At 47.2% G+C, this 22,107-nt stretch overlaps 1 protein-coding gene across 1 annotated transcript in view; it reads right to left on the bottom strand.

The window, feature by feature from the left end:
- Window positions 1–318: 318 nt before the first annotated feature.
- Window positions 319–22,107, bottom strand: part of LOC111760785 (contactin-associated protein-like 3) — a 187,622-nt gene continuing 165,833 nt past the window's right edge. Inside the window, 9 exon segments of the mRNA XM_071215562.1 lie at window positions 319–509; window positions 3,662–3,810; window positions 3,952–4,201; window positions 12,569–12,656; window positions 13,453–13,511; window positions 13,514–13,581; window positions 15,141–15,161; window positions 15,163–15,367; window positions 20,398–20,636. Of these exon segments, the coding sequence (XP_071071663.1) occupies window positions 319–509; window positions 3,662–3,810; window positions 3,952–4,201; window positions 12,569–12,656; window positions 13,453–13,511; window positions 13,514–13,581; window positions 15,141–15,161; window positions 15,163–15,367; window positions 20,398–20,636 (1,270 nt within the window).

Raw genomic sequence — 22,107 nt, 5'->3', positions numbered from 1 at the left:
GAAACAGGCCCCACAGCACAGCCCGCGTGTGCGAGTGCAGCGAAGGCTCATGCCTGACTCTGACTCAGAGCTTCGTAGCATGTTTCCTTTCAAAACCCAGTCGTGAAGTCGTTCAACTCCATTTACAGCTGCGTTGGCGTGCCAGAAACTAGCAAGGGCCCTGATGATACGCATCGTGGTTTCAGATACACACGGCACGAATGGTGCAGTGGGGCCCCCCAATGGCGCCGTCATCTGCCGTGTACCAAGGGTGCTTTGTGGTGGTGGAGGGCCAGGCATGGCAAGAAGCAGAAAGAAGACCCAAAGCAACCACACCCATCAGAAGAAGTACTCCTGATTCTCGCCAACTGGGCGCTGCAAGTGGGGCTCGCACTCTGGCACGGCCTCGGCACAGCCTTTGTTCTCTGGCCTATTTGCCTCCTTGCTTTTGTACAAGTTCTTCTGCTGATAGAGGCCAATGGTTATGGCAGCGAAGCAAAGCAAGATGACCGCCACCGTGGCGATGGCACCTGGTGGGAAGAGAAGGGAGACATCAGAACACAGGTGGTGGCACGTGCAGGCAGATGTGTGGCCCGTGCCACTGCCCAGAGAGTCTAGATGAAATTGTCTCTACCTACCCCACACTGGGAACAACAAAACATCGGGAATGCCTAGGTCCAGCGATGCTGTGACATTGGTTTACCCCTGAGTCCATTGGCATAGCACGTTCACCTCTCCTGCACGCCTTTCTCCAAAGGTGAATTATGACAGGATTCCATTTAATGCCCCTAGACACACACACAACCCCAGACCACATGTGTGCAAGGAGAAGCAGATGTGGCCAAATCGTCATGAGAGGATAAATTGAACCATGCTTCCACTAAGCTTTTGATATATTTTAAGGAATCTAAATGTATGTATTTTCATGAATTTTTAAAAATAATTTGGGTACAGCACAGTAAATTACACTAATATGTGATTAATAACTAGACATGTATGACTAGCTCCTATTGCTAAACATACTGTAGGAACATATGGAACATGGAATTCTACAGAATCCAGATTATTTGAAATCTCCAATTGTAAATATTTTGATAATTGAAACCAGTACCTGTGGTTCTCAACTTTGTCTGCACATTAGATAAATTTAATCAAAATCTCTGGATGGGAGGACTAGTAACTTTAAAAAGCTATTCAGTGATATCTGTGTATATCCAGGTTTGAAAAATGCTGAGTTATATTATAGCAAAATGTTTACTCAAGCTATCACACCAGAGAAAATAAAATATCAAAAATAAGTTCCAGAATATTAAGAAATGCACTTGAAAATGTGGTTTCCAAGTTTTATACATTTAAGGATGATTAATGCAGGTGTAGATTTATATTCCAATTCATGAACGTCAGACAGCACAGGGATTTCTCAAGTCACGGAGGAGACGGCGTGTCCTGCAGTGTCAGGTCTCTTCCAACAACGTGGAGGAGGATTGCAAAGCTGTGGTGTCCTGCAGACTCAGAGCTCAGACTGGGCTAGTTAGGACCAGCCTGCTGGGATGGGCGCGCTGCAGCAAACTGAGCAGATAGAGAAGCATTTGGGCCACCGGCGTTCACACCAGGCAGGGGTTCACCGCCGGCACTCCCGCCAGGCAGGGGTTCACCGGCTCCTGTACATCCAGCACAAACATGCTACAGCCTCCTGTGCTTTAGTCGGAGTGAGCACTGAACTTGGCCTTTCACCTCGGAACAAACAATGGGGTGGTCGTAATCATTTCAGCCTCTCACTGGAGGTGTGTGCTCGAGAGCGCGTGCTCTCCCAGCCCTGACGTTAAGGTCTGTTCTCATTTGCAATAATGCACTATCTGGCTTTGGATGTAAAACACGGTCACCTTGACATTGGCTGGGGCAGGAGAACGGCAGCCACGGGGAGCAGTTTTTCTTCTAGTTTGTGGCTGCTCGTGGCAGGATGGTGGTGGTTGAGAACAACTAATTCACCCATTGACTAATCACGTTGAGATGGTGTGGCTAGGGTGTGGGGCACCCATGCAGTCCAGCGCATGCCACAGTCACGGGGAATGTGCCCTTTGGCAGAGGCTGCAGTGGACTGTGCTGGTCGGCACGTCTCGTTCCATCCCCACCACCCGTCCTCCACCTGCCCGTCCACGGGAAGCCCTCTCCTGCCTCCAGCTCATCAGGATTCCAAACCTCATTGCATCGATTCTCTGCCTTACACTACCATGTGCTTGACACAGAGAAAGAACCCTAAGATGTGGATGGCGGCCTGGCCGTGCCCCTCCAGGGCCAGCTGGCTATGGGTGCCGTGTACACCCCCATAGCCACCCAGCGACAGGGAAGCCAAGCGTCCCTGCGGCATTCTGGCGTTCTCTGAGCTGGGTCTTGGCAGAGCAGCCCGTCCTGTTTCAAAACGCATTGTGTGAAGATGAGAAGGCTGGGGCGGTGGAAGGGGAGTGCAGAGCTGGACGGTACCTCTTCTCTCATTGTTGGACACCTGGCAGGACCTGCTGGGAGAGGACGGCACCAGAACGAGCCGTGACCAAGCTCGGGACCACTGCCCCACCCGGCACGTCCTGCAACAATTGCCACTGAGAGTGTAAAATTCTGCAGAACAAATGCTGGTTCTTCCCACCAGTCAGCGCCATATCCACATGTTTGGATGTGCTGAAGGAGAAAGTATTAGATATTTTTTAAAGAATCTGTCATAAGGAGACTCCTATTTTTGACACAGCAGAGCAGTGAAAACTCCCCTCACACTAAATGGCCTTTGATGGACATTGCACATCTGTTTTCACAGACATTGCACGTCAAATTTTGTGGGCATCGCCCATCTGGACTTTGGATGTCTGATTTCACGGGCAGCACACATATGTAGCTGGTCTTTCCAGACATGAGCTCCTCAGTCAGTTGACCGAGAGCAGTCTCTCTCCTTTGTTGGACTTGTTTGTGGGAAAGCACGCCTATGGGACTGAGGAGGCAGAGGAGGCTGGCGTCTGTCGTCACGCTGTGGGCCCATCTGTGACACTGAACAGTCCCCAGGGTTCGCAGCAAGGTGGTGATGGCTGAGTGGGGAGAACGGCTGAGGCTGTCCAGGGCTACAGCCGAGGACAGGGCTTCAGCGGTGCTGGCAGCCACAGGAGGGTTGTGTCGTGTCTCGTGAGCAGAGCAGCTGAATAACGTTTAGGTGACCAGCCAGCGTCCAAGCATGTACTTGTGCTTTCTCAAAAACCCTACTAAGGGAGAAGGAAGGTTGGATTTTTATGTCAGCTTTTTGAAAAATTATGTTTTAAAAATTCTTTCATTTTAAAATGATGGTTTTACCTCTTCAGTTGAAAAATAACCTCGGTGCCATCATTGGTCTATAAGCCTAACATTTTATTTTAAAAAACAAAAGGGCCCTGCGCAATATCTAAACCACTCACATGGTGGATCTGTAAGCAGACAGGGCCGCTGAGCTAATCCCAGGGAGGCAGGAAGCCATTTCCTTAAGTAGATGCTCCAGGCCCCCGGGCTGTGCAATTTAAGGCTTTTCCATTATTAGGCGTTTTTTACAATAATTCCTTAACGAGTGTGTTGATGAAACCATCACTTATACTGACAATCTCCAAATAAGCTGGATTCAGGGAGATTACATCATAAAATAAGCCCCAAATGCTCCGTGTCCAGGGGCTACACTGCCCGCCGTGGGCGCTCTCCGTGGACATCCTCCGTGTCCACGAAGGTGGCACAGCCGCGCTGTCACCTCCGATCACAGCCGAGTCGCCCTTGGTCGCATCAGCCACAGGCTGCCCCTCCTCTCCGGGTCCTGAATCCTCTACAAAGCTAGAAAGAAAAACAGGAGGAACGCGAGGGGTTCCCCAGTGCCTGCCAGCGCAGAGCTACCTCCTAAGATACAGGACGTGCGGCCCTGGGGACCGTTTAGAGGCAAGGGCCGGCGGCTCGACGGCGGGTTCCAGGAGCTACGGCCCCTGCGCGGCCCAGGCCACAGCGCCCACCTGCCCGCGCGTGGGTGCGCTCCCGCGACGCGCCGTCTCCCGCCTGCGCCGCGCAGCTGGGTGCTGCCACCGGCCCCGCACCCTGGTGCGCCCGGGGCTCCCGGGAGGCAGCGCTGCCTTCAGCGGCGCCGCGCGCTCGAACCGCAGCGTCGACAGGCAGCCCGCGAAGCCGCTCGCGCCGGCCCGCACCGTCTCGGGGTGCACGTGGCCGCCGGGCTCTGAGGGCGACAGAGAGCTCTGGTTAGCAGGGTGGGGCGCGCGCGGGGCAGGGGCGCGGGGCCCGGGCGCACGGACGGGGCCGCGGAACGGGGCGGCGGGACAGGGCCGTGGGGCAGGAGCGCGGGGTCGGGGCGCCAGTCCGGGGCCGCGGGGCAGGGGCGCGGGGTGCTCTGGACGCAGGGACAGTGGGAGCTGGACGCCTGGCTTTCATCACTGGAGCTTCTCTACCCTGAAATCATGTGAGGAATAATCCTGGAATGACACGATTGTAGCAGTGGCAGGAAGGAAATAGGTCAGAGAAAAACACTGCTTTTCAGTTTTATAATTACGCTGCAAATAATATTTAAATTTAAATAATAAGCACTCAAAAGAAAAAGAAACAGGGATTAGTGCTTTTCATTTCCATTAATGAAGTTTCTGAAAAAGTAAAATGGCCTCACACGCACCCATTGGCCCTTGAAGTCCTGCATCGACCTCAGGGCTTTCCGGGTTTGAACCTTGATTGTTTCCACGTGAAACAAGCTGTCAGATCCGACCTCCTGTTCAATGAGCTTTCTCTCAATCTGCCTCCACTCAGCTCAAAAAGCACTTGAAGGCCCCTGGCTGAGTGTCTATACTTCATGTTCTGGGTTTTCCAGTATCCGCTTAGGCTGAACTCTAGACGACAGGGTGCGTCTTTACCCAACACCCGCCCAGTGGGCCCCTGGCGCCTCTGTGCTCTCCCCCGCCCATCTTCCCGCGTCTCTCCTACTCTGTTTCTTTTTTTTTTTTTTTAAATTTTTTTTATTGACTTTGTAATAATATTACATTAAAAATATATATATATGTGAGGTCCCATTCAACCCCACCCCCCCACCCCCCGTCTCCCCCCCCAACAACACTCGTTCCCATCATCATGACACATCCATTAGATTTGGTAAGTACATCTTTGGGCACCTCTGCACCTCATAGACAATGGTCCACATCATGGCCCATACTCTCCTCCATTCCATCCAGTGGGCCCTGTGAGGATTTACAATGTCCGGTGATTACCTCTGAGGCACCATCCAGGGCAGCTCCATGTCCCAAAGACGCCTCCACCTCTCATCTCTTCCAGCCTTTCCCCATACCCATCGTCCACCATGTCCACTTTTCCCAATCCAATGCCACCTCTTCTATGTGGACATTGGATTGGTTGTGTCCATTGCACCTCTATGTCAAGAGGAGGCTCAGATTCCACATGGATGCTGGATGCAATCCTCCCATTTTCAGTTGTAATCACTCTAGGCTCCATGGTGTGGTGGTTGTCCTTCTTCATCTCCATCTTAGCTGAGTGTGGTAAGTCCAATAAATCAGATTGTAGGTGCTGGAGTCTGTTGAGGCTCAGGACCTGGCTATCACATTGTCAGTCCAGAGATTCAAATCCCCTAAATATATCTTAAACCCCAACATTAACTGCACCTCCAGCACATTAGCATGAAAGTCTTATGAAGGGAGATCCCATCTGAGTCCAGATTCATCACACATAAACACCATTTCCAAAGAGGGGCCATCTGCCCTGGTAGTTAACCCCATCGGCCATGACCATAACTCTCATGGGTCTCTTTAGCCTTCAAAGGAACCAATATCTGGGGGTTGTATCTGCTTTATCTGTCTCTCTGACTCTGCTCAGTTATGCATGAGGGTAATCCTTCTGCCAGCCTCCAGACTCTTTTTTAGAAACTCGTAGCCATATAAACTCATTTCTCCTTTCCATTTCCCCCTTACTTTAGGTCAAACACCATTTTAAAGTCATGTTATTTTATGTAGACATGGATATTCTGCTGATCCGCATTGAACCTTCCGTATAAGGTCCTTTTCCAGTTGCATCATCAGTTGGTAGTTGATAGTGGTCCCTCGTTGCCAGGGAGGCTCATCCCCGGGTGTCATGTCCCACGGTGGAGGGAAGGCATTGCATTTACATGCTGAGTTTGGCTTCGAGACTGGCCACATTTGAGTAACATGAAGGCTGACAGGAGGAAATTCCCAGGCACAATGTTGCTCTAGGCCTTGTTCTTATTTTAGGTTTATCAGCTCACAAGCATAGTCATTAGCATCAGGGGCTCACTGTTGAACCCTCACTCCCTCCCGGGCCCCGCCGCTGTACCTGGGAGACTGTCGCTGCTCCCCTAGGGACCACGACAGAGCACCACTGGCCAGGAACCCAGTACCCCCCCTGCTGTGGTTTTTAATTGTTGCCACTATGAGTATATCCAATCATTACCATGCACCCTGGACATATGTTCTGTACAGCTCCCTGTCAGCCATATATCACCTGTCATTGGTATCCCATACCAGTATCCCTCCATTGCCATTGTTGAAACACTCTGTGATCCAGAACTCCCTGAAATTTGAAGCCCAATATAATGTCATGGTCCCTTACTAGGGAATGGCATATAGCAATGGGTTTAAAGGATAGATAAAGAACTTGGATAAAGTTAGATAAAGAACTTAGATAAAGAATGTTGATTTGAAAAAATTCCACATCCTATCCTTTTTTTTTTTTTTTTCCCCCCTAATTATTCAGCATTTCTTCACAGGAGTCCTAGACCACAGCAATGCATATATATAATATACAGCACTCCCATACATCCACCAGAAAACCTTTTCCCTTCCACAGTGATACTCTTACGCCCTATTCATATCATATTTACTTAAGGTGATGTACAGAGTCTGACCTACTCTGTTTCTAATTGCAGAGGAATTGCCCCTGCATGTCCCTCCTAAGGGGGCTGTGGCGACACCGTGGCCTGCAGGTAATCCTGGGGGGACGACCCGTGGGTGGCAGGCGCCTCTGTGTCCTCCTCAGTAGGTGACCACATGCCCTCCGCCGCTGCAGGGGACACCTTGGGTGCCAGGGGAAGCTTTGTCTTTGCAACGCTTTGTTTCTGCATGAAGCTCTGTGACCAGCGAGTCTCTTCTCTCTTTCAGTTCATCTACTGGGCTTCAGTTTGGAAAATCATTCTGAATTCTGAGAGGTGGTTTCATTGCTCCACTAAAGCTCATGTTCTTTCATCAAGTTTTACCCGAGGTGTGCCTGGCTCCTCCAACAGCCGGGCTCTCTGGGGTCGCTGCTGGACCTCCTCTCTCCCTCTCTCCCTCCCTCTTTCTCTTTCTCCCTCTCCTTCCCTCCTTCCCCCCTCCTCTTCTCTCTTCTCTGTCTCTTCCTCTCTGTCTCTGTCTCCCTCTCCCTCCCTGTCTCTCTCTCTCTCCTGTGTCTTCTCTCCTCCTTTCCTCCCTCTTTCTCTCCTGTCTCTTCTTTCTTCTTTCTCTCTGTCTCTCCCCGTCTGTCTCTCCCTCTCTCTTGTTTCTCTCCCTTTCCTGTCTCTCCCTCTCCCTCCCTCCCTCTCTATCTCTCCCTCTCTCTTCTCTCTCCCTTTCCTCTCTCCCTGTCTCTCCCTCTCCTTCCCTCCCTCCCTCTCTTTCTCTCTGTCTCTCCCTCTCTCTTTTCTCTCTCCCCTCCCCATCTCTTCTGTCTCTGTCTCTCTCTGTACTGAGTTGTTTTCTTGCAATGTGAGTGCGGCACCAAGATGACCCCTGCTGGTCAGCAGTGTCCAAGACCACAGGGACTTCAGCCCCTCCACACCTGGGGTAGCAAAAGTGGCCCAGACCCCCTGGTCCTGCTTGAGTCCTTGGAGACATGAGGCTGGGCACCTCATGCTTCCAGCATCCAGGGGCATCCACACACCTGGCTTCACCCCAGCTCCCCCTGCAGGTCCAGGCTCCCTCCAGGGCCAGGCAGGTAAGAAAGTTCACAGGAGCTTCTCACCGCCCCTACCCCACCCCAGTGTTTGGCTTGCTTTCGGGGCTGAACTGACAATTGTGCCAGGAAACAGGGAAAAGTGTTATCTTCCCTGTGTCTGACTCCTGAAAATAAAACGTGCCACTCTTTCTTTCTTTAGCTTAAAACCCTTTTTCCCCAAAGATGTATAAATACAGGGGCAGGTAAGTGGGCCAGCTTGCCTCTGCGGTCCACTTTCCTTCTGTGCTTAGGAACTGCTCTCCTGTGAGATCAGGCTCAGTGCTAAGGGCAGGGGGCAAGAGAGTGGCTGTGGTCCCTGGAGAAGTGGCTTTTCAGGTAGAGTGTGTGGCTGAGGACACATGTCATCTGCCTTGTGATTTTCATAGAGCTGCCCAGGTCATTTTACATAAAAACAGACTTTAAAACCATTACGAAGGAAAACTTAAGAACATGATCAGATTCCAGGAGCCTCAGGAAGTCGACATTCTCAACGGGCTCAGTTCTGAGGTGGTCTCTCCTATTTGACAACTAGTGAGAATTGCATGTTGCATGCAAGGGGCAGCTTCTACCCTTCTGAAGAGCTTTCAAGTGTGCACTTTGGTTCTGAAGATAGTTCCGGGTCATTCCGGCCCCCTCTAGAGCAGGCACTGACGACTGGGATCATCTGATCTCAAGCGCGCCTCGGCTGTGAGAGCCGGCGGGCAGGCTTTCCCTGACAGGTGGACGCTGGGTCCAGAATCTGCAGCAGATGCCCACCCCATCTGCCGGGGGGGGAGGGGGCACCATGGAGCTGGGGTCACTCGAGAAGCACAGCCACTCAGCACAGGCCAACGTCTCTGCAAAACCACAGCCCTTTCCCACCGGCCTTGGCCACGAGGTCCCTCAGGCACCACTCTACTCTGCACATAGAGTTTCAGTTTTCTTAGGATTACAAAATGCTTTGGAAATTTTATGAGGTTTATGGCAGGGCAGGTCTTAAACTGTCAACATACAGATAGTGCCATTAGAAAAATCCACACACCCCAGGCATACGGCAAATGAATTTTTATTCAAAATTTCATGAAACACATTGCTTCAAGCTTTAAAATATATTGCTGAAATTGAACTTCAACCTTATTTTTGAGAGTCTGAATAATATACCAATGTATATCTAAATTTTGAATTAAAATATCAGTGTATTCAATTCCATTCTCCTGTACTTTACTCATTTAATTTAGGAGAAATACATGATTAATTTTATACATACATTTTTAGTCATTGTTCTTTATGTAATATAGTCCATTTTCTTAGTTCAAGACACAATATATCAGACCTTGTTCCAGTCTTTTTATCAATAATTTTTACATTGCATTTGAACATAAATTGTATTTTAAAATAATCTCTTGTCAAAGTTTTAAATAATTCTTCTTGCTTGTTACCTGTGTGAAAAAGTTTATCTTCCAGCCTCAGGGTGTCAGATGCGGCATCTTTAGATTGGGGTTTGGCGCTGGCAGACCACACCTGCTGGACCATGCCTGCCGGACCACACCCACTGCACCACACCTGCTGGACCACACCTGCCGGACCACACCTGCCGGACCACGCCTGCTGAACCACACCCGCTGGACCACACCTGCTGGACCATGCTGCTGGACCACACCCGCTGTAACACCTGGTGTGAGTGACTGGACAGAGGGCACTTGATCAGCCCTTTCCCTCCATGAATGATTTTAAATCAGTGATGGAAGACGGCCTCCTTCACTTCATTCACAGAATTCTTCTCTTCAACCTTCAGCAGCCTTGCCCAGGGCCAAGCACATGGACTGGTCTAAAACTGTCCATTACTTCCTTGTTCGGGCAGCAGAGAATAACCACCAGCTGGGGCCGAGTCTGCCCCACAACGGAGCTGCCCCCGTGGAATCTAGGTCCCTGATGGCCCCTCGTTGGGAGGGATTTTGTGGTTTTGTCGGTTTAGGATTTTTGAACAATCTCATGGCTCCTATGTGATGCCATAGCTTTAAAAATGGAATAAAATACGTGCTAACAGTAGGGCCATGCTGGCTCTCCATCAGCGCTGGAGGAGCACATCCAGAGCCGGAGCTGCACATTCTCCAGCTTCCAACCCCCTCCCCACCCAGAGCACCCCCAGACACCACCTCACCCCTGCCCCCAGCCCATCGGCTCTGAAACCCAGCTGCACCTGCAGTCCCCCAGGCGAGGCAGCTCCTTCCTCCCTCTACTTCAGGGAGGGCCAGGTGGTCTCCATCCCGCCCCCACTGCAGGAAAACCCCGTCGTCTCAGCGTATAAAATTCACCCGGATCTTGCTGCCTCCCTGGCCCTCACCTGGGTACTGTGACAGCCTCCGACTGCACCCCCTTCTCCCCGTTCCCCACTTCCCAACACCGAGCCAGGCTCAGCTTCCTTGATGGGGACGGTCAGACTGTGACGTTCTGGGGCCCCACGGTCCCCATGAGCAGAAGCTGACCCTTGACAGTCTCCAGTGCCTGCAGGTCCAGGGGGCCTGTGCCCCCTCCATGCCCCCTCCCCCCTGTGCCCCTTCCTGCTCTGTGCCCATCTCCTCTGTCCCCCTTCCTCTGTGCCCCCTCCCTCCTCTGTGCCCCCTCCTTCCTCTATGCCCCCTCCCTTCTCTGTGCCCCCTCCCTCCTCCATGTCCCTCTCTTCTGTGCCCACTCTCCCTCCTCTGTGTCCCCTCCCTCCTCTGTATCCCCCCTCCTTCCTCTGTGCCCCTCTTCCTCCTCTGTGCCCTTCGTCCTCTGTGCCTGCTCTCCCCACCTGTGCCCACTCTCCCTCCTCTGTGCCCCCTCCCTCCTCTATGCCCCTCTCCCTCCTCTGTGTCCCCTTTCCCTCCTCCATACCCCCTCCTCTGTCTCCCCCTCCTCTATGCCCCCTCCCTCCTCTGTATCCACTCTCCCTCCTCCATGTCCCTCTCTCTCTTCTGTGTCCCCTCTCCCTCCTCTGTGACCCTCTCCCACCTCTGTGCCCACTCTCCCCACCTGTGCCCAGCTGCCCTCCAGCCACACTGGGGTCCAGGCCAAGCGCTGGCCTGAGGAGGGCCCTGCCTGCCTCCCAGGCGTCTTCTCTCCTCTCCCTTCTCAGGGAGGCCACCCCGTCCTGCATCATGCGTGGTGGCCTGCACACCCTCGTGTTCACCTGCACGTCCACCAGGGGACCCCACTGGGGTGTAAGCTGCGTGGTCACAGGCGCTTCATCTGGGCTGTTTCCTGAGGGGCCCTGCCTGGGTCATTGGCACGTATTGGGCAATTGATCAATACTTGTTCAATTATGAACACGAAACACAACAAATATGCTGCTCTTGTGGCTGCCGTTGCTATTGCCGTTTCTTTGATGGCACCTCCAGCTGTTGTTTCCATAAATAAAACTTGAAAATCTCAGGACAAGCGTAAATGCAAACTGATTCTCTGTTGCTAAGTTGTAGGGCCTGGACTTTTAATCATCCTAGAAGCATCTTTCCAAAGAGAATCATTTTAAATGAATGTTGTTGTGGCTTACATATTTATCCTGAAGGCAAGCAATGATGGTGCTCCCTTCACAAAGCAGATGTGCAGGCCTCTGTGTAACGCTACTTGGCCCACTTTAGATTTTCAGTGAAGCTTGCCATGTACAAGCACTGCTTCTCATGTTTTTTTTTCTATCCAATAAGCAACATGGTAAATAATTACAATTCATAACTTTTTTTCCTATCAAAGACTAGGAATGCATAATTTTAATGCCCAACATAGTGTTTGAAAATCCATTAACATTAATAGACTTAAAATATAACTACCTTCCTATTCAATGGTTCATATTTGACCAACCACCCATCCATCTACTTGCACAGAATTCTGAGTATGAGGAACACTATGAAGGACCAAAAAGTAAATGAAAATCTTTTATAGTCCAATTGATTATTGTCAGATTAGTGTCAAATACTGGATTATTATTATGAAAAAAACTTCAAGAGCATTCTCCCTAAAGTGACCTATAGACACACATGACGTATATAGTTCACTCATAACTAAAAAGCAAACCCTGTAAGAAGTGGCCCCCTTTCCACGTTAGTACCTGGCGACCCAGCAGCATGAGGCACATTTGCTCCTTGGGTGGCACGAGTGCCCTTATGCTCAGATGTCCTGGGCCCTGGGGCTGAGACCTCCAGGCCATGCCTCTGAAGAGGGCGTCCCACGTGGACATGGTCCAGACCCGACCACGGCTCAGCAGGACCTGCCATGGCCCAGGGCGTGGTCAACGGCAGCAAGACAGCTAGTGCACTTTTAAAACTGCCCTTTCCTCCAGGAAGGCTGTGGACCAGCTGCATTTAATCCACACTCTGTGGCTCAGGTGTGTGTTGAGGGGCGACACAAGCACTGCAGTTCACTGTGCTCGGCTGCTGAAGGAGGGGTGTGGAATTGCTGGAAGGGGGTGCGCGCGTGCAGCCTGTGGGAGGCCTTTTCTCCTGAGTTTATGGGATTGGCACTAACGGTGTGACGGACGTAAAATGAGGAAGGTGTTCTGGTGCGTGTGGGGCACCGTGGCGGTCCTGAGGGGGTGAGGGGAGGGGCAGTTGTTCGATTTCTTACTGTTGTTCAAGGCTCTGCACCTACTTGCCTGAAAGCTCGCCCAGCACCAGGGACTTGAGGGCCTTGAACTCTGTGCCCGACAGCAGACTCGCTCGTCTTCTTGGCTCCTGGTCCACCTGCCGCGCAAGAAGCAGATGCCAATGCGGGCGCCGTTCACCAGCAACGTGGCAGGAAGCAAAGGCAGACAACAAGGCAGAGAGATTCTGAAGACCTGGCAGTGCCACCACACGACCGAGGAACCTCGTTTTAAGGAGCTCATATTTCCACAGCAGGAACATAGTTCATGGGTGCTCCTAGGTTGTCTTAGATAGTTCACCCCACGTCTGCTTCCTTACTCTGACACGTTTTTCTTCATAGCCCCTATTACTTCCTGGATGATATAAATTATCCATAATTGGTACAACCCACCCAAAGATGTAAATAGGATTTTCAAGTCCAAAGTGTTTAGGTTTATCTAAAAATAATACATGAAACATGAAGCCAAGGACTGTTTTTCCCATATAGAGAGCAAGTATGACAATATTTTTCCTCAAAATCAGACAGTGATTTCACTTACCCTTCAATACCTCAGCTGTATTTGGTTAACTATGCAAATTTTAATTTAGATTCCTGTTGCAGAATCCTTTTAAAGATTCTAGCAGTAACACCCCATGGTAAACTAGACAACATTTCCCTAACAAATAGAAACAGATGAAGAAAAGTTTAGCAGTCAAATATTTATAGTATATGGGGCAGATTCCCTTTATGAAACAAGCAAAGAATCTGGATTATATTTGATTTCCTGTCCATGACACAAGAGAATATAGCACTGAAAGGAGCCTGTTCTATTATGCTTCATGGTAAAAATGTTACTTTAGATCATACATCCTGGGGAACTATATTTTCATATTATTTGGTCAAACATGAAATTACCTCGACAAAGACCAGCGCTTCTTCTCTACTGATCTTCACGTGATGAAGATGCCCATCGCCATGTTTTTGAAATTAAAGTTAAAAATATCAGGATCTTGATGTGTATTTAGCTTATACCTAATCTGCAAACTCCATAAAATAGAGAAATAACAATTTTCAATAAAATTCATTTAAAACTGCTTTTGCATACTACAATTTTATTGTTATTTATTTGTTTCTAGGGATGGCATTTTGCAGTTTACATCTATTCAACACTGTTCACTTGGGTGCACTATCATATCCTGAATCATTATCTTCCCTGAAGCAATTAATTGTTCTTTAGTTTTGCTCCTGCCAATCTCCAAGCCTAATCATGCTATTTTTGGGTCAAGACCAATGTTATTGAAAATAAGCACCTCTTTCCTACAACTCTTAATTTTCTAAAAGAAAATACATTAATTAAGCACATAGTCGATTGTAAATTCCACCCACTCCTGCCGAAAGAACATTGTACTAAGAAATTCTGGAGCTTTGAGAAATACTGAAGCTGCTTCCCGTTCCTGTAGTCTTGTTTTCCTTGAGTGTACTTCTGAAATTTTGAAAGGTGAGTAATTGAGGAATTCCACACAGCATGCCTATGAAGAGTGGAGCTGCTATGTGGCTGTCAAAGGCCTGGGGCAGGTACTCCCTGTTGGTGAAGCCTTGGACCTGAACTCTGACCAGTGGGAAACGAATGCACCTCTAAAATGGATTCTCCTTGCTCATCCACAAGCTAGGAGGCCAAGTACTGTGCTTGCCAGAGTAACTTCCAATATATCAATGAAATTCTCCTACTGCTTAAGCAGTTTACATCCCGAAATCTACACCTAAGCTTAAATATCCCTATAGAGGTTAGGATTCCTAGGTAGATTTTGATGTGAACAGGCAAGGCCATATCTGGAATTCTGGCCACACATCGACAGTCCATTCATACTCCAGAGGTCGTATTGCTGGAATCTGCATCCCTCACCAGGCAGTGGGAGGAGGGATACAGTAAGAAGCCTTTGGGCTAGGATTTAGGAGTTCTGCACGTTAGCGTCTCCTGACTTGGCTTTAGCAAACATTCGCCTCAAGCCCCCAATCATCTGATGGCCTGTACTAAAATCCTATTACCAGATACTAAATAGGTGTCTTGACTTTCTATTTAAAGGTTTAAGGCCTCATTCCACTGCCATGGAGAGAGGAGCTGGCTGTGCAGTTAGCTGCAATTCACTTTTCCTCTTGAGATGGATACAGCATGATTTAGTTCAGCAGGTAAAACAGTTCATTCGGTGTGCAAGGACAGCTATTTTTACCTCACTTTACTGTGTTAGCATCCACCTCAATTCTTCTCCCCCTTGCCTGGAAGGGGGAGGAAATGTTTTCCACATGTAACTGATACCTTATACTTCTAATGAAGAGCCTCCAGGGATAACAAAAATTCTGTTTACAAGAAACATGCAAATTTATCAAAAATATTATAGCAGAAAGGATCTTCATGTAATTACTTAAATGAAACATTTTGTCATAATATTTTTATAATCCTGGAAAAATAAAACAGATACAACCAAAATTACACTAAGTGAGCATGCATTTTCTCCTTGTTTGTAGTTTGAGAGGCTTAAACACTAAAAACCTCATATTACTACAATTCTAATGATAAAATTTACTTTTCTGACATAAAATGATACTCACCATTTTTGGCAAGGATGACTGAGGTATTCCTTGTAGAAGGAGGCCACATAAAGCAGCATGCTCCGGGTCTGCATGGTACGGAAGCTGAACGCGAGCCTCTCCCTGGCTAGGGTCATGTCCCCATAGGGTGTGGTGGCGTGGGAACTGGAGTTGGTATTTAAGGAATAATATTCTTGAAAATTGTAAGTCACAGAGGAGTCAGTTCCAAAATATGCAGAAATCTCTGAAATAATATTTTTATATTAAAAGGATTAGGGGTCTCTATTAAGTATGTCTGTAGACATTTAGATTAAATTTCAGGAAATTTTAATCACTAAGAGCAGAGAATATTATAACCAATATCTATACATCTCAAAATGAAAAACACAGTTAGTAAATGGAAACACCAGGATAATTCTCAAAATATCTTAAAGCTATAAATGTCTGTTCTTCAGTATAATGTCAAAATTTCAAGCTCAATATGTGCTTTATTGGTTGGAGGCAATAACCTAACGACCTGGCTGTCACAGGCTTCGTCTTCTACTTCGGTCCTTCAAATCCCTCCATCGTAGCCTGTGGCGGGAGCATCTGCCGTCCTCCCCAGGAGCAGGAATGGTCAGAGGTCAGGGGTCTCCCTCCCCATGGCAGAGCAGCACCCAGTACTCTCATTCCTTGTTTATTTTACTGCCCACTGGAAATGGAATGCTGAGCTGACTGCGCCGCATAATCTGGTCATCGTCTCCCAGCAGGGGCCCAGGAGGCTGACCCTGCTTCCCTAAACTGTTTGAGTGTCCTTGTAGCCCAAACAAGAGGAATTCTCGTGTGTATGCAGACGTGTGTGCACGGGGGGCGGTGAGAGCCGCTGGGCTGCGTAATCCCTGGACCCGCATATCCCCGTTGCACAGAAGGTCCGCATGCCGCTGCACCCTACAAACCACTCTCAGGACAGAGGGCTGTTTCCCCTTCACCCACAGCACGATTTTGGCTTCTAACAAAAGAAAAATAAAACTCCTTAATTTTGATGGATTTCAATTCATTATTTTATGATTTATATTTTTGTGTTCTAATACCTTTGTCTTTCTAAAGTGACAGAGGTTTTTCTCCTATATTTTCTACTAGAATTTCTATCATTTTAGTTTTAGTATGTATGCCTATTATCCATTTCAATGTAATATTTGTATGTGGTATGAGTAAATTGTCAAGTTATAAACATTTTTTCCACTTGGATGTCCAGGTATTCTAGAACCAGTTGCTGAAAGGACTTTCTTTTCCCCCTTGAATGGTTTTAGCACCTTTGCAGAAAGCCAGTTGACCGTAGATGTAGGAATCCATCTATGTCTCATTACTCTTTTCCATTGCTAACTTGCTTTTTATATAAAATTTGCTTTGGGAATACAAGGTCCTCATACATTTCTCTATAAAATTTAGAATTAGCTTGCCAATTTCTACTAAAAATTTAAAAAATCACTTAGATTTTAATGGTGTTCATTGAATCTATAGATCAATATTGGAAGAACTGATAGAGTAACAGTAAGAATCTTCCAGTTCACGAATATGGTATATTCCTACATTTACTTAGATGTTAATTTTTTCAGATTTAATTTAGATATCTTACATATATTTTTCTCAATTTATCTGTGAATAGTTTGCATTTTCAGATTTGGTTGTAAATAGAATTGTATTTTAATTGTTTTCTATTCATATGTAACTAGCATATAGAAAGTCAATTGATTTTTGTATACTGACCCTACTAAATTCTTTCATTACTTCTAGTAAGTTTTTATAAATTAAAAGGATTTTCTCTATAGGTGATCACATTTTCTGTGATTAAGAGAGTTTTATTCTTTTCTTCATTTGCATGAGGGAAGTAAACTCTCTCTTGTCTTATTCCACTGGATAAGATCACTAGCAGGGTGGAAAGAAATGGTGGGACAGGGCATTGGTCTTGTTCCCAGTTAAGAGGGAAAGCATCCAAGCCCCCAGTCTCTCACCATTAATACAGTGGTCGATGTGCTTTACCGGGTTGAAGAAGACACCTTGCATTCCCAGTTTTCATACAGAATATTGTCAAATTCATTTTCCTGATAAACTGAGAGGATTATTTTTTTCTCTTTTATTCTGTTAATACAGTGAATTTCATGGAAATATTTTAGAAAATTAGATTGATATTATAGTTCCATTTTCATGATTTATTATTTTTTTTCTAATTGTTGAATTTAATTTGCTAACAGTTTGTTAACTATTTGGGGGTCAGTAATCACGAGATATAGTCCTGTGATTATTTGCTTGTTTCTTGTAAGGTCTTTGTTATATTTGGGCATCAGAGCAAAAGCGGATTCATATAATGCATTAGAAAGCAGGCTCCCCTCATCTCTATTCTTAAGTAGCTAGCGTAGGGCTAATTTTTTTTTTCTTAGATGTGTTATAGAAATCATCAATGAAACCATTGAACCTGGGGTTTTCATGGTGGAAATGTTTTAATTAGAAATTTAACTTTTTAATTAACAGTTATTGAAATTTGCATTTATTTTTTGTCAGTTTTTGTAATTTGCATTTTTCAAGCGATATGTCCATGTCATCTAAATTGTAAACTTTATTGTAATATGCTGTTCATAAAGGTACTTTGTTGTTATTTTGATGTTTGTAGCACCTGCTTTGGAGTCACATCTTTTATTGCTGATATTTTAATTTGTGTCCTCCATCTTTTTAACTTGAGAGTTTTTAGATTTATGAATTTTATTGATATCTTCCCTGACCAGCTTTTAATTACATTGATTTTCTCCTTTGTTTTCTATTTCAATTATTTCTGCTATCTTTTATAATTTATTTTATTTTACTTTCTTTGAGTTTTATTTTGTTATTCTTTTCTTGGTTTCAAAATTAGAAGCTTGTATCATTGATTTTACACCTTTATCCTTTTCTAATAACGGAATTTAAAGTCCTAATTTCCCTGTAAATACTGCAATAGCATTACCACTCCAGTTTTGATATGGTGTGTTTTTCATTATCATTCAATTAAAATTCTTTCTAGTTTTACTTATGAGTTCTTCTTTAACACATGAATTGCTTAGAAGTGAATTATCGAACTACTGATATTGTCCATAAGACTCTGAGCCTCTCAACTCACACATTTTCTCCAGTCTTTTCAAGGCTTCACCCTTGGTCAGTTATATTTGCTCTGTCTTCATGCACACTGACTCTCAGTTATTGTTGTTATAGGTATAATTTTAAATTTCCCTAGTTGTATTTTTCAGCCCTAGAATTTCTATTTCTCTGAACATTATTTCCTTTGGTTGAGCATCTGAACGTGACTCCATATCTTTGCTGAAACCTCAAATGGATCCGCTCAGAGTCAGTTCCTCTTTGACGGCATTTTGATTCCTGAATGAGGACCACGTACCCTGATTTTTCGCACGTGTGGTGCTTTCTATTGAGAAATGGACATTGTTGATACCGCATTGCAGATGCAGTTAATTCTGTTGGTTCTCCTCCTTGTCCTCCTATTTGCTCCAGCGGGCAGTGGAAACGCTGGTTTCTGTGCTGGGGCCTGGCCCTCGGGGTCCTCCCGGGCTTGGAGAACTCGGGGTTCCGCAAAGGATTAGGGCAGAAACCACGCTCCACCGGCACGTCCACCCTGGGGTTCTTGGCGCTAAAGGGCCACACCTGAACACAGAGCTGTCTGGGCTCTCCATGCCGCCCTCTGCACCCCTGGCCCAAGGGCTCAGTGGCCGAGCCTCCGACCACACTGTTGCATCTGCCAATGCCTGGCCCTGCAGATCTCTCATGCAGCTCAGTTCCAAGAGGACATGGCGATCTGGCTCTTTTCACTGCTTTCCCACAGTTTCTACTTTGGGTTCCAGTTCTGTTTATTGTCATTTGTGGGGAAGGGGTGGGTTTATATGGCCACATCATTCCGCCATTACCAGAACCTTCCTTGGCACAGTTGGGTTTCACCTGTACAGGTGAAAAGTGTCTTGGAATGGTGACAGAAAACCATCATTTGCCATCACAGCCTTACCATCAAGTATAGTTTTTATGATCACATTCTTACCACTTCTCAGCAGTTAATTCCCGTTAAGTGTTTTGAAAGTCAAGCGCTGATCAATCCATACCTAATTTTGTACTCCAAAGAGCAGCGGACTTTAGTGGCAAAATAGTGCAGCCCAAAGACTCCCAAATGCAGGTGCTGAAGTTTGCTTTGTTGATGCTGTTTCTGTGAGCATCTATGAAGCTCATAAGTACATCCTTAGAAGTCTGATCCTACAGTCGCCCCCTCTGCCTTTTCAAAGCATCGCTGTGACTTCTCAGAATGAGAGAGAACGAAAGATATTCTACCATTTAACTCTCACCAAAGATCACTGACAATTCTGCATATAAAGGTTTTTGAAGGTCTCTGTTTTAGTCTGACTCAATGTTTAATGGAAAATTTATTAATTTTATACCATTGAGAACACATTTTGGAAAATTCTTCTTTACTACTAGAGGCTATTACTTTAGATAATAAAGACAACTAATGTAATATCGAAAGAGACAAAGGCCTTAGGGCAGCTTCACCAAGCAAGGGGCCAGGTCCCTCCAGATACCAGAGGGGCGGCTTTGGCTTGCACAGACTCCAGCACTTCCTAATAAGATTAAATCCATCCTAAAAGGGATTTAGAGCCAAAGTGCTGCATCAAAGAGCCACTGAGTCCCACTCCATGTTTCCAGACAAGCTGGGCCACTTGTGGCTACAGGGTTCCTGCACTCAGGCCCCTCGCCCTCACCTCCCCTGCCCTCACCTTCCCCTGCACTCAGGCCCCCACACTCCCCTCCCCTGCCCTCCCCTCCCTCCCCTCACCTCTCCTGCCCTCACCTCCCCCTGCTTCCCTCCCCTCTCCCCTCTCCTCTCCTCTCCTCCACTTACCTCCCCTGCCCTCACACCCCCACCCTCCCCTCCCCTCCACTCCCTCCCCCTCCTCTCCCTCTCCCCTCCCCCACCCACCCCCCTCTCCTCCTTCCTCCCCTCCACTCACCTTCCCCACCCTCACCTTCCCCCACCTTCACCTCCCCCTGCTCCCCTCCCCCCTCCCCTCTCCTCTCCTCTCCTCCACTTACCTTCCCTGCCCTCACACCCCCACCCTCACCTCCACTCCACTCCCCTCCCCCACCCTCCCCCTCCCCTCCTTCCTCCCTCCACTCACCTTCCCCACCCTCACCTCCACCCACCCTCTCCTCCCCTACTCCCTTCCCCCACAATCCCCTCACATGCCCCCACTTGCCCTCCCCTGCACTCACCACCTGCACAGAAGGGCCCTGCATAGGCCGAGAGGTCACAGTCCCAGAGAAACCCATGGAGCCTCTCACAGCATCGCCCTCCGTGGTGGCACAAGTGTCCATAGGTGCTGCAGTGGCCTGGACAGCCGGGCTCTACCCCCGGGGTGAGCTGGGTGCCCTCCTCGAGGTCCAGGGCCCGCCCGTTCAGCTGCAGGCAGCGGAGGCAGCCCAGGAAGCCCCGCCGGCCGCTGGCCGAGCGCCTGCGCAGGGCAAAGGAGGTCAGCGAGCAGAGGGGCTTGTGGAAACGGGTACAAGCCTCGGAGACAGGCACTTTTGGACACATAAACCTGGACATTTTCGGGAAATGTTCAAGAATTCTAACCATTAATTCAGTTGTGTATTTTTACGTTGAGTTTTGTTAATGCTTATTCTAAACAGATTTCTTCTCAACTGAGGAAATTAATTTTTAAGTTAGTCACATTAGAATGATGTAAACAATTTAATAAAATGCCAATAATGTGATAACTGTACTCTGATGTGCTGTGATGGTGCCTTGGCTTGCCCTGCAGTTACCTCCTAGAGATGCTTCCAGGTAAGATGCAGGAGCCCAGGCACGGAGCTCTGGGGCTGAGGATGGAGGGGACGAGAATGGGGAGGGGGCTGAGCCCACGAGCCCAGGAGACCTGCCCAGGGCCCCACTCAAGTCCTGTGCTCAGGACTGACCAGCACATACATGGGAGGAAAATCCAGAGGCCAGGACAGAACCACTGACAAGGATCGGAGGGAACAGTTCTGGGTGCACACATGACGGGGGAAACTGCCTTTCCCTGGAAGCCAGCAGGACTAACCACATAATACATGGGGCATCAGGTATAGAACAAAAAGGTTCTGCTACAATCCTAAATTAATTGCTTCTTAGTTCTCACCTGAAAAAGCTTAAAAACAAGCCCCCCCCTTAAACTGTTTGAAAGTAACTTAGTTTCATTCTATAGAATGTTCAAGAATATTTAAAGGAATACAAAAATATTCAGCATTAGACCAGTGAAAATTGATAAGTTCTAGTATCCAATGAAATTAAAAACAAACAAAAAAATTACCAAGCCTACAAAGACTCAGGAGAATAGACTATCTTGAGGAGTGAATGCAATCAACTGAAACTTATCACAGATGGGGATATTAAGGCAGTTATGACTATTTCATTTTTTCAAGAAGCTAGAGAAAAGACCGAACATTTTATGTAGACACATAGACAAAATTGCAAAGTACAAATCAAACTTGGAGAAGAAAAATTAAAATTTTGATAAAGAAAATGCACTAAATAGGATGTGGAGAAGATTAGGTATTACAGAAGAAAAGCTTTGTGAACTTGAATACTTGTTAACTAATCAAAATGTACCACAGATGAAAAGTATTGAAAAATAACATGAATGGAGTATCCATGAGCTATGGGACAATTTTAACAGCCGAAAATACATTAATGTGAGCTCCTGAAAGGGGAGGACTGGGAACAGAAAAGTTATCTTAGCAGAAAAATTCCCAAATATGATTAAAATTATAGACCTATCATCTATGAAACTCAATATTAAGCCCAGTATTAGTCAGGGTTCTCTAGGGAAACAATCAACAAGGGATATCTGTTGATAGTAAGAGATTTATCAGAGTATCTCACATGACCATGGGGATGCACAAGTCCAGGTTCCGCAGGCAGGCTGCAACCAGGAGCTCTGATGA

Source organism: Dasypus novemcinctus, chromosome 6 (genome assembly GCF_030445035.2).
Source record: "Dasypus novemcinctus isolate mDasNov1 chromosome 6, mDasNov1.1.hap2, whole genome shotgun sequence".
In the NCBI taxonomy this organism is placed as follows: domain Eukaryota; kingdom Metazoa; phylum Chordata; class Mammalia; order Cingulata; family Dasypodidae; genus Dasypus; species Dasypus novemcinctus.
This window is presented reverse-complemented; position numbering and strand designations above follow the sequence as displayed.